The sequence below is a fragment of the Sus scrofa genome, chromosome 1, assembly GCF_000003025.6.
Source record: "Sus scrofa isolate TJ Tabasco breed Duroc chromosome 1, Sscrofa11.1, whole genome shotgun sequence".
NCBI lineage: Eukaryota > Metazoa > Chordata > Mammalia > Artiodactyla > Suidae > Sus > Sus scrofa.
Genome location: NC_010443.5, coordinates 128440101 through 128452216, shown reverse-complemented (window position 1 = coordinate 128452216; position 12116 = coordinate 128440101). Strand labels below are relative to the sequence as shown.

Sequence of the window (12116 nt, the reverse complement as noted above, 5' to 3'; positions counted from 1 at the left end):
CACAATCACAAAAAAATGGAGGGGGAAGGGAGTAAATGGGAAAACTGAATTTTCTTTTCTTTTCTTTTTTTTGTCCTTTTGTCTTTTCTAGGGCCACACCTGAGGCATATAGAGGTTCCCAGGCTAGGGGTCTAATTGGAGTTGTAACCGTTGGCCTTTGCCACAGTCACAGCAACGCCGGATCCGAGCCATGTCTGCAACCTATACCACAGCTCATGGCAACAAGGGATCCTTAACCCACTGAGCAAGGCCAGGGATCGAACGCGCGCGCAACTTCATGGTTCCTAGTCGGATTCGTTAACCATTGAGCCATGATGGGAACTCTGGGAATTCTGTATTTTCTGTTCAATTTTTCTATAAACCTAAAATAGCTCTAAAAAATAAAGTATATCAACATAAATATACACACATATACAGTACCTAAATTAAAAAAAAAACTGACAGATGAAGATGATGAAAACAAAAAAGGGAACTTGGCCACAGGTGATGTTCAGTAGAGTACTCCTGTTACATTTTGGCTTCAATCTTTGCATTGTCAATGTATTTTACATATTACTCACAACAATCTTAAAAAACTTCTAATTAGTTAAGTGCATCAACTATATGGATTGCCTCAAAATGACAACCTATTTTTGCCTTTCTACATTTATTTAAATTCTAAATACTGCATATTATTAAATTTCTATCATTTTTTGCTTATGTTTCCAGAACAGTTAACAAGACTAACTAGTTTCAGACTCAGAAACAAATAAATCAGTAACTCTTATTTGCGGTTAATGGATAACAACAAACACCTTTAACTGATTTTTATTTTATTTTTTTGTCTTTTTGCCATTTCTTGGGCTGTTCCCGCAGCATATGGAGGTTCCCAGGCTAGGGGTCTAGTTGGAGCTGTAGCTGCCGGCCTATACCACAGCCACAGCAAGGTGGGATCTGAGCCGAGTCTGCGACCTACACCACAGCTCACGGCAACACCAGATCCTTAACCCACTGAGCAAGGCCAGGGATCGAACCTGCAACCTCATGGTTCCTAGTCAGATTCGTCAACCACTGAGCCACGACGGGAACTTCTTAACTGATTTTTAAAAACCGGAATTTAAATGGTCCAAAATTACACTGCCAAACAACCAAATGATGTGGAATTATAAAAAAACAATACTGAGATAGACTGGAGTAATGGACAGTTACTCACCCATTTGTATATTGAGAAACTTCTGCCAAGAAAGAAGATGCAGAATGAGCCTCTTCACTCTCTTCTTGAGTCTGTGCAAGGGGAAGGCCTGAAAAAGAAATTCTGAAAGATAAATCTATGACTCTGCTATTAAATTTATCAGCTATACCTCAATTTCATGGTTCTAAGATAATAAGCAATGTCAATTCAACTGAGGTTCTTTCCCTTGTTCTCAATCTGAACTATTGATTCTGAACATTTAAACTATTAAACTTTATCAGTATGTTAGCTGGAGAAACAAATAGGACAGAATCACATCCATGCAACATAATGCTTAATAAATATTTACCTCATTTAATATGACAAAGTAAATAAGGTCCTCTACCTGCTCTGAGTTCCTAGAAGTCTTAGCAAGCAGGTAGAAATTCAACTTCTAGAAAGGAAAACAGGTTGCTATCCTGTCTCCTTGCTCAAGCAAAAAGACATAAAAAAACAAACAAAAAAACTATGGGGGTCATTTTTCTCCATAATCTGTCCTTCACCTATGGGAGGACTATTCTAAACCTTTCTGGCAACTGCCAACTCTCCCAGTTAAGTTAAAATTCTGTGTGAGCCACTGAAGTTCTCTTTGCAATCTGCTGTGATGGATGGTTACAGCACATTTGAATATTACTCTCTTGTTTTAAAAAAGTTTTGTTTATATATTAATTCATCTGAAAGGCCACAATTAAAATTACCCTGATTCTCTGATCTTTTTTTTTTTTTTGTTTCCTGTGACATATGGAGGTTCCCAGGCTAGGGGTCAATCGGAGCTGTAGCCACCGACCTATGCCAGAGCCACAGCAACACGGGATCCGAGCCGCATCTGCGACCTACACCACAGCTCATGGCAACGCCGGATCCTTAACCCACTGAGCAAGGTCAGGGATCAAACCAGCAACCTCATGGCTCCTAGTCGGATTCATTAACCACTGAGCCACAATGGGAACTCCCTGATTCTCTGATCTTGAACATAGCCAGTTCTTTTCCCTTTTCGATTAAGGTCTCTTTAGAAAATACACTTTTTAAATTATTTTATTTTTTGCTTTTTGGAGCCACATCTCCAGCATATGGAAGTTCCAAGGCTAAGGGTCAAATTGGAGCTGCAGCTGTCAGCTTACACCACAGCCACAGCAATGCAGGATCCAAGCTGCCTCTGTGACCTACACCACTGTTCACTGCACACAGGATCCTTAACCCACCGAGCGAGGTCAGGGATCGAACACACATCCTCATGGATATTAGTTGGGTTCTTAACCCACTGAGTCACAACAGCAATTCCAGGAAATACACTTAAAAAAAAAAAGGAAAATAGGAGTTCTCACTGTGGCACAACAGGATTGGCGGTGTCTTGGGAGTGCTGGGATACCTGTCTGATCCCTGGCCTGGCAGAGTGGGGTTAAGGATCTGGCAGTGTTGCTGCAACTGTGGCTTAGTTCATGACTATGACTCAGATCTGATCCCTGGCCCAGGAACTCCATATGCCACAGGGCAGCCAAAAAAGAAAAAAGAAAAAAAAAAAAAAGAAAAAAAAAAAAGAAAATATATCATGAGCTCATCTTGATATTTCCAGTATTTGTATATGAGTCTTTTTTTCTTGATTTGAGGTAAATTTTATTTGCAATAAAATGCCCAAATACTAAAGGTACCATTTGATGAGTTTCGACAAATGCATACACCTATGTTAACAAGATCTTTTTAAATTAATGAACTTTATTTTTTAAAGCACTTTTAGGTTCGCAGCAAAGTTGAGTGCAAAGCACAGATTCTTCCATATACCCATTGTTCCCAAGCACCCACAATTTCCCCCACTATCAGTCACTCACCAGACCAGGCTATTTCTTACAACCTACAATGATATATCATCATCATTCAAAGTCCATAGTTGGGAGTTCCCGTCGTGGTGCAGTGGTTAACGGATCCAACTAGGAACCATGAGGTTGCGGGTTCGATCCCTGGCCTTGCTCAATGGGTTAATGATCCAGCGTTGCCGCGAGCTGTGGTGTAGGTTGCAGACGCGGCTGGGATCCCTCGTTGCTGTGGCTCTGGCATAGGCTGGCGGCTACAGCTCCGATTCAACCCCTAGCCTGGGAACCTCCATATGCCACGAGAGCGGCCCAAGAAATGGCAAAAAGACAAAAAAAAAAAAAAGTCCATAGTTAACACTAGGGATCATTCTATGGTGTTATACATTCTATGGGTTTTGACAAATGTACAATGAGACATATCCACTATTATAGTATTCCACAGAATAGTTTCCTTACCCTAAAAATCATATCTGTGCTCTGCCTATTCGACTCTCTCCCCTAACCCTAGTTGATCACTGATCTTTTTACCGTCTCCATAGTTTTGCATCTCCCTGAATGTCATATAGTTGGAATCATACAGCATGTAGCCTTTTCAGATTTGCTTCTTTCACTTAGTAATATGCATTTATGTTTCCTTCATGTCTTTTCATTGTTTGATAGCTCATTTCTTTTGAGCACTGAAGAATATTCCATTGTTTAGATGTATCAGTTTGTTTATTCACAAGGACATATGGGTTGCTTCCAAGTTTTGACAATTATGAATAAAGCTGCTATAAACATGCGTGCGGGTTTTTGTGTGGACATAGGTTTTCAGTTTATTTTGGCTGTTACGAAGGAGTGTGAATGAGGGACTATATGGTAGGAGCACATTTAGTTTTGTAAGAATCTGCTGAATTATATTTCAAAGTGGCATGGACTTCATTCCTAACTGAAATGAAAGAGAGTTCCTAATTCTGGGTTTATTCTTCCGTTATTTCATTTATAAAAAACATAAGCAAATATGACTACCTGTAAGCTTGTATATGCATAATACATGAAATAAAGGTTTATACTATAACTACTCTCCTGTACCCTACTCTACTTTTTTCACTTAATAATATATCCTGGAGATCACTTTTTCAATTGTTTCAATGAAACATAATACAGAACTTAGGAAAGTATGATTACAAGCATAATTAATTTTGCCAGTAAATCATGGGCAGATGTTATTTACAGTTAACAACTGATGGGAGCTTTACCTGTGTCTATGGTAAGAAGTATCTGAAACATGTGTGCCATGGTGATCAAATGGAAGAGATAAAGGTGGTTATAGGAAGAGCTAACTGAGGAAGGCTGCAGATCAACAGCATCATCCCAATACAAGGATGGGAAGGCTAACACAGCACCCACCTATGAGAGAAAATAGATATCAACATGGGTAACAACAAAGACCAACACAAATTAATCTCATAACTAAATATAAAGAACACCAGACACTGCTCTTTGTGTGTGCATGTTTTAATAACCATCATATTTTTTCTAATTATTCAATAGGATATTTTAGAACATAACATACCAAAAGTAGAGGACAAATGTCATCACCAAACAGGTTTATCCCTTTGCTGGGTCTACTTATTCTAGTTCTAGGTAGTGGTCTCAATACTGTGATTTTAGAAGATGCAACATTATAATCACTAGGGGAGTTCTTAAGATAAGTGATACACAGGCCCCATGATGCCAGTTTAACCAAATCATAATCTCAGCAGGCTGTGCTCGCAGTTACCAGCATTTTTTTTTTTTAGGGCTGCACGTGCAGTGTATGGAAGTTCCCAGGCTAGGGGCTGAATTGGAGCTACAGAAACACCAAATCCAAGCCACGTCTGCAACCTACACCACAGTTCATGGCAACGCCAGATCATCAACTCACTGAGCCAGGCCAGGGATCAAACCCGCATCCTCATGCACAGTAGTTTCGTTCATTTCCACTGAGCCACAACAGTATTCTTTTCAAGGTTTCCCTCATGAGAATCCAAAAGACAAGAGTGACAGTCACTGGGTAGAGGATACTAACTTTGCATCCATGCTCCCAGTCTCACCTTGGCTCTCTCTAGGGAATTTTTTTTGGGGGGAGGGGAGGAGAAAGGCACATTCTTTTTATTTTATTTTATTTTATTTTTTTATTACTCAATGAATTTATCACATCTGTAGTTGTCTCTAGGGAATTTTTTATGGGGGTGCTGTGCCCATAGCATGTGAAAGTTCCCTGACCAAGGATCGAACCCACATCATAGCATCGACCCAAGCCACTGCAGTGACAATGCCAGATCCTTAACTCACTGTGCCACATAAGAACTCCCTAGAGAACTTGTTCTGAAGGAGTAGAATCATCATAGGGATGGAAAAGCTGTGGTGTGCCAGCCTAGATGTGCCCATGGCCTGGTCACTATCCCAAATAACTAATGATTTTAAGACAGCTCATACTATCATTCATTGCTTACAAACAAATTGAGAAAAAGAAGGAGGGGGAAAGAATAATACATTATTAGAAACAGTTTATTTGTATACACACCACCTAAATACAATCAACTAAAATAAGACCTATTATAAAGTAAAGGGCTAAATGTGGTATCATCTTTAAAGTGATTTTGACTGTCTCAGTCAAATCTATAACTATTTGTAACGCAAATGGACAAAAGAGATTAAACTTCATAGTTTGAATATCAATAATTTATAATATTGAACAACGAGGAAAATCTGAATGAGGAAAATACATGAAATCATAAACTTGAGTGACTTTGAAAAAAAATTTACTGAACACTTACCAAAACATGAAACAGATCTATGGATAGAAGGCAAGGTGTATCATCTGATTTCAGGATGGGAAGAACAACTAAACAAAACAAAAACCAAAAAAAACTTTAATGTAATTCAGTTAGTAATAGAGTAATGTAGTTAAATATAATGGAAGATACAAACATCTAAAACAAAAATTTATCAGGGTTATAAAATACAAAAGCTGGTAAACTGGTACATCACATCTTTAAGATACAGGAACCAAAATTAAAGATTAACTCAACTGAGAAAAGGATCTAAAAAGTCCTAGATATGATTTAATGGTTGAAAGATAAGAAACAGGAGGAAAGGGTAAACTAGGATAACTAAGAAATTGCTCAATAAGTATTTGCTCAATGAAAGAGAATTACTTTCACACAATGTTCCCGAACAGTTCCCCCTCCACAACTACACATTTCTAAACATTCTGTGATGCAAAAATATGTGAACAAATTTGGGACTGGGGAGCAGGGAGAGCATGCAAAGCAGTGTAAGTGAAAGGAGAATGGACAAGAGACTCCTGAACAAAAACTAGATAATGGTTTATAGGGACTGATGAATGGAAGGAAATGCAGATAGCTCAAAAACTTCCTTTCTGACCTGGTCAGACTCCAAATTCATAAACCAGGGAAAGAATGACAAGGAAGAGAAATCAAGAATTCAAAACAACAGTAAGGGTCTTGACTATATCTCAATAAAGCTATTATTTGCTTAAAATGAGGGAAAGAAGCCTCTTCCCAGACTAGGTCAATTTCTTAACCCCTTATTCACTATTTTAAACAAAAACCATGAAAGTTAAGGGCATAGGCTTTGGAGTCAGACAGAAATGGGACCCAGTACTTCCTGTGATTACGTGTTACACGCACAGACTTGACTTCTCTAAAGAGACAGTGAATACAACATTGCTGGGAGGTTTGTTAACATGTGCGTTAAAAGTACTTATCCTGAGCTTGGCATACAGTAACCACTACAAATGATATTAATATTGGCTTTATAAAACTAAATTGATCACAGGGCTCTGCCATTAACTAGCTATGTGTTCTTAATACTCCACTTACTGTTTCCAGCTCTCACTTCCTCAAATTAAAAATTAAAAAAAAATTATTATAGTTGAAAAACTTTTGGTAATATTTCTGATGTCAGTTAACATGTCCACAACACCCCAATACTACCTATCTTATTTTCTTATCAGTATTACAAAGTATTTTGTTCCCAGGACATTTTACTAACTCCTAATCCCTTGTCCTGAATTTTATCACCTTTTCAGCCAAAAGAATACTCTTAGTGTCACCAATTTTTTCTAACAGGAAGATGTGGAAAAAAAAAATTTTTTTTTTGTGGTTCTAGTGAGAACACTATATTGTCACTCCCCTCAATGTTTAATTTAATTTATTAAATAATCAAATATTTTTATGTTTTTTTTTTTTTTTTTGTATTTTCTAGGGCCACACCCGCGGCATATGGAGGTTCCCAGGCTAGGGGTCTAATTGGTGCTGTAGCCGCCAGCCTTCACCAGAGCCACAGCAACGGGGGATCTGAGCCACGTCTGCAATCTACACCACAGCTCACAGCAACACTGGGTCCTTAACCCACTGAGCGATGCCAGGGATTGAACCTGCAACCTCATGATTCCTAGTCGGATTTGTTAACCACTGAGCCATGACAGAAACTCCTGGAAAAAATTTTTTTTCTGGCTGCTAAATATATTTATTTTTTAGAAGTCCTCTGAAATCAAAAGTTAATTTTTTGCATGCATATTTTCATTTCATCTCAGTAAAATCTTCCATTTACGCTAAATTAAATACTGCAGCAACACTTATATGATACAGTAAGAAAAGCATAGGCTTTATGGTCAAGTCTTGGGTTCAAATATTAGTTCTGCCTCTTACTGGTTTTATGATCTTAGTCATGCCACATAACTTCTCTGTGCCTCAATTTCTTCATCTGTAAATTGGGAAAATGATAATTTCCTTGAAGAATTGTGGTTAGAAGACATGATTATATTAAAAGATCCTTGTACAATATGTGACACATACATGGTAGCGAGCACTAAATGTCCTATTGCTATTGCAGAATCAACATATTAAAACAATATTTATCACTTTTCGCACAAAACAGCTCTCTGTTGTGGACTTCCCTGTTTCTCTCAATAATCTTGTTACTCATTTTAATTCAAATTCTTGCCTCCACTCATCCCAATTTCCTCTCTAATTTGTTTTCCATGCAAATATACGTTACCTCTAATTTTTCCTTTTCCAATTCAATCTATACAATATCAAATTAACTTTAGAGTACTATTGCTCAAAAAGTTTCAGAAATTCCCAATAACCTAAAGAATAAAGTTCAAACTTCTTACTGGGGCATTTACAACCCTCTGATTTTATTAGAACTTCATCTTTCTCTATCTATCTATGGGTACCACTACTCCTATCAGACTTGTCTATTTGAACATACCACACACTTTCCTACCTCCTCAATCTCTGTTCACCTTGTTCACTGGACTTAAAATGCTGTCTCTGTTCCCCTTAGTTTATTTTTATGGACCCCCTGTTAGAGGGAACATTTGCAGAGTCCCATAGTGATCTCTTCCTGTCTCAATTCTTAAAGCACATATTTTAAAAACATATTTATTTGTCCTACTTTTGAAGTACACATTTTTACCATATATCTGGCATTTGGCTACTTCATGAGTTTTCACAGAGGTTCTGCTCTTTTAATTCAATCAAAAGCTTTCTAATGGCAGAGACCATATCTTATACCTCTACACACAGTTTATAGCCCTAACACCTTGCAAATAAAGATGTTTCTGCTGATAAATTTTCACATGACAAACTTCAACATAAAGGCACAAAGATACATTACACAGCAAAAGCACATCGATTCCATTAGTTACTGCCAATTAGAAATTATGCACTACTATTTTGGTCTTTGTCATCTGTGACAATATTATTATTATTCTTTTTTTCTTTTTATGGCCACACCCGCAACATATGGCAGTTTCTGGGCCAGAGGTCGAATCAGAGCGGCAGGCCTACACCACAGCTATAGGAACACCAGATGTGAGCTGCATCTGCAACCTACGCCACAGCTTGTGGCAACACCAAATCCTTAACCCACAGAGCGAGGCTGGGGTTCAAACCCACATCCTCACAGAGACAAGGGCAGGTCCTTTTAACCTGCTGAGCCACAACGGGAACTCTTGTGATGATGTTAAGTAGTCTCTTTGGTGCTTATTTTGAGGTGTTTTAAAACATTATAAATCCCATAATGTGTGATAAATATAAAAGCAGGGAAACTATGTGGAACTGCTGGTAAAACAAGATATCTAAATTGTAACTGAAACAAAAAGAGATACCAAAAAATAAAAAAATTAAGCCAAAATATTACTATGCAAATAGGATAAACTGTTAACAATAGGAAGAGGTCCTAAAAACAAGAAGCACATGTAACATGAGCAAAATTCTGGGCCTGTGCAACTGACCAATAAGAGAAAAAGGAAATGAAAAAAGGAAAAAAAATTTAAGTGTATAGCTAATTAATCTACATTAATTAATGTAACTAATAGATTCCTATTAACATGAGGTTAATTCAGGAGTTAGCTGGAAATTAACTTGAAAATATAAAAGTATTTCATAGTGGAAGAAGTTATAATGAAATCTGTGTAGCAGTCTGCATGGAGCCATGGAATCCCCATGTCATCAGAGTGACAGAAAGCTGCTCAGGAAGAGCTCCTTAAGAAGCTTGGGGGATGAACAAGGAGGTAACTGACCTGTTTCAACAGACTTTCAAGGTAAAGCTGCTGGTCTCATTTGCAGGGGGTGGGGAGGGGGGGAGGGGGCGGGGAGTGACCTGCTAGATTGGCTAGGAAAAAACCATGCCTGGTTTTAAAGCTTAAAGAAACTGAGTGACTCTATTATTTGGTAGAAACATACGAAGGAAGTGCCAAGCTTAACCCCCTTTACATGTGACCAAAGTGAACAAATAGCCTTATAAACAGTCCTTTTTAAGCCTGACCTGTTTAGGTGCAAAGGAGTTCCTGTAGTACAAATATCCACATGGAAATGCAGATAACTAAAATGAAAGCCAATCCACTTTCAAAGAAATCATTCCACTACTGCATAACCTCTAATCCTTTTTATTTTCATATTAACTGAGAGCACCATATGAACTTATTTTAGCTTGCTAGAATCTACAAACAAACAAACCCAGCTGTTACAGCCTCTCTCAAAGAAAAAGGCCTACAGTTTGAGATTACTACACTTAGCATTTCTACTATTTTTATAGACCTTTAATACATACTAGAAAAATTAAACATATTTTTATGTCTTTTTTTTTTTTGCCTTTTCTAGGGCCGCTTCCTGCAGCACACGGAGGTCCCCAGGCTAGGGGTCGAATCGGAGCTGTGGCCGCCGGCCTACGCCAGAGCCACAGCAACTCAGGATCCGAGCCACGCCTGCGACCTACACCACAGCTCACGGCAATGCCGGATCCCCAACCCACTGAGCAAGTCCAGGGATCGAACCCGCAGCCCCATGGTTACTAGTTGGATTCGCCAACCACTGCGCCACGACGGGAACTCCCTAAACATATTTTTAAATGATCTGTCCACACTGCTGTTCCCTTTTCTAACCAGACTGAGATACAAAGATGTTAGTAAGTGTGGATGTCGGTTCAAAAAAGTTCCTATGTGAGTATAATGAACACAGATGACAACATTTGGAAAATACTTGGTTTTAAAAATAAGACTGCGGGTATTACAGGGGAGGCCATGTTTTGTTTTGTTTTATTTTTTGCCTTTTCTTTTCTAAGGCTGCGGTTATGAGTGCTCAAAATTAGTGCGGTGTGTTGTTTCCTAATAAAATACACTGCCAGAAATACAATGGGAAAATACATATAAATAACATATTAATAATAATTCAAAAAATAATTCAGAGAAGACTCTACCTGAAAGAAGACGAATCAGATGTTTCTGTATCAGCACTTGAGAACAGGTAATCCTTTGTGCAATGGCGAACTGCATTAATGCTTTCAAACCATTATGCTAGATTTTTGTAAAAGAGGAGAAGATAAAAAGATAAGGGAATATGACAGGCCAAAGTCACTCACTGTAAAAACCAATCCCAGTCTGCAAAAATTAGTGCAGACTCATATACTTTACGTTCTTTCAAATAAATTATAATAAATTACAATTATTAATACTTTTAAAATGTTTTATGACCTCACCGAATTTTTTAATAGATTTTCACGACAAAGAGGTATTTAAGATACAATCATCTCAGTTCTCTTCTAAGTACTCTTTTTTTTTTTTTTTGTCTTTTTGCCTTTTCTAGGGCTGCTCCCGCAGCATATGGAGGTTCCCAGGCTAGGGGTCGAATTGGAGCTGTAGCCACCGGCCTACGCCAGAGCCACAGCAACGTGGCATCCGAGCCACGTCTGCGACCTACACCACAGCTCACGGCAACGCCGGATCCTTTAACCCACTGAGCAAGGCCAGGGACCGAACCCACAACCTCATGGTTCCTAGTCGGATTCGTTAACTACTGAGCCACGACGGGAACTCCCAAGTATTCTTTTTTACCAGAATCATTCTTCTAAATGTCTGGCCTGTGCAAATAAATGTATTTACAGAAATTCTATAATGACAGCAGAAAAATCACTGGATTCAGAGAAGAGATCATCTGCTTCCCAGAAAGAAGGATGAGAGCTATAGGGAAGCACACTGTGGACTCCAAGTCCCCTGTGCAGGCTGTCAGAAAGTAAGAGGGAAATGGCTGAGAGGGGGTGGTCTAGGGAATCCTCAGCTGCCCAGTTTGTTTTTACAGAGCTTCTGAACACATTTTCTTTCTTTCTTTTTTTAGGGCCACAGCATATGGAAGTTCCCAGGCTAGGGGTCAAATTGGAACTTCAGCTGCCTGCCTACACCACAGCGACAGCAACACCAGATCTGTGAACCACTCCACAGCTTGAAGCAATGTCGGATTCTTAACCCACTGAAGCCAGGGACTGAACCCTCATCCTCATGGATACTAGTCAGGTTCTTAACCCACTAAGCCACAAAGGGAACTCCTGAGCACATTTCTTAGGTACTGTTTTTCAGGGTTCCCAACATTATGACATGCAGGTCTGAGACAGGAGTATAGTCAGTCAGGATCTGCCCATTAAGGAGTCATGGCTTAGATTTATTCTTAAATTCAGTAAAATTATTTGTCTAGAGTTAAGCCAGCATTAATACTTAATGCTACATGATGGTACAAAATTAGCTAGAAGGAAAAATGCAGGAGACTCAA

General features: G+C 38.7%; 1 protein-coding gene across 4 annotated transcripts in view; it reads right to left on the bottom strand.

Moving 5' to 3' along the window:
• Window positions 1-12116, bottom strand: part of UBR1 (ubiquitin protein ligase E3 component n-recognin 1) — a 155020-nt gene that overhangs the window by 22114 nt on the left and 120790 nt on the right. For all 4 annotated transcript variants that reach the window (XM_021097089.1, XM_021097096.1, XM_021097091.1 and 1 more), the window contains 4 exons: window positions 10774-10870; window positions 5820-5887; window positions 4257-4407; window positions 1193-1280 (listed from right to left, as the gene is read on the bottom strand). In XM_021097089.1, coding sequence (XP_020952748.1) covers window positions 1193-1280; window positions 4257-4407; window positions 5820-5887; window positions 10774-10870 — 404 coding nt within the window. The remainder of the gene's footprint in view (window positions 1-1192; window positions 1281-4256; window positions 4408-5819; window positions 5888-10773; window positions 10871-12116) is intronic.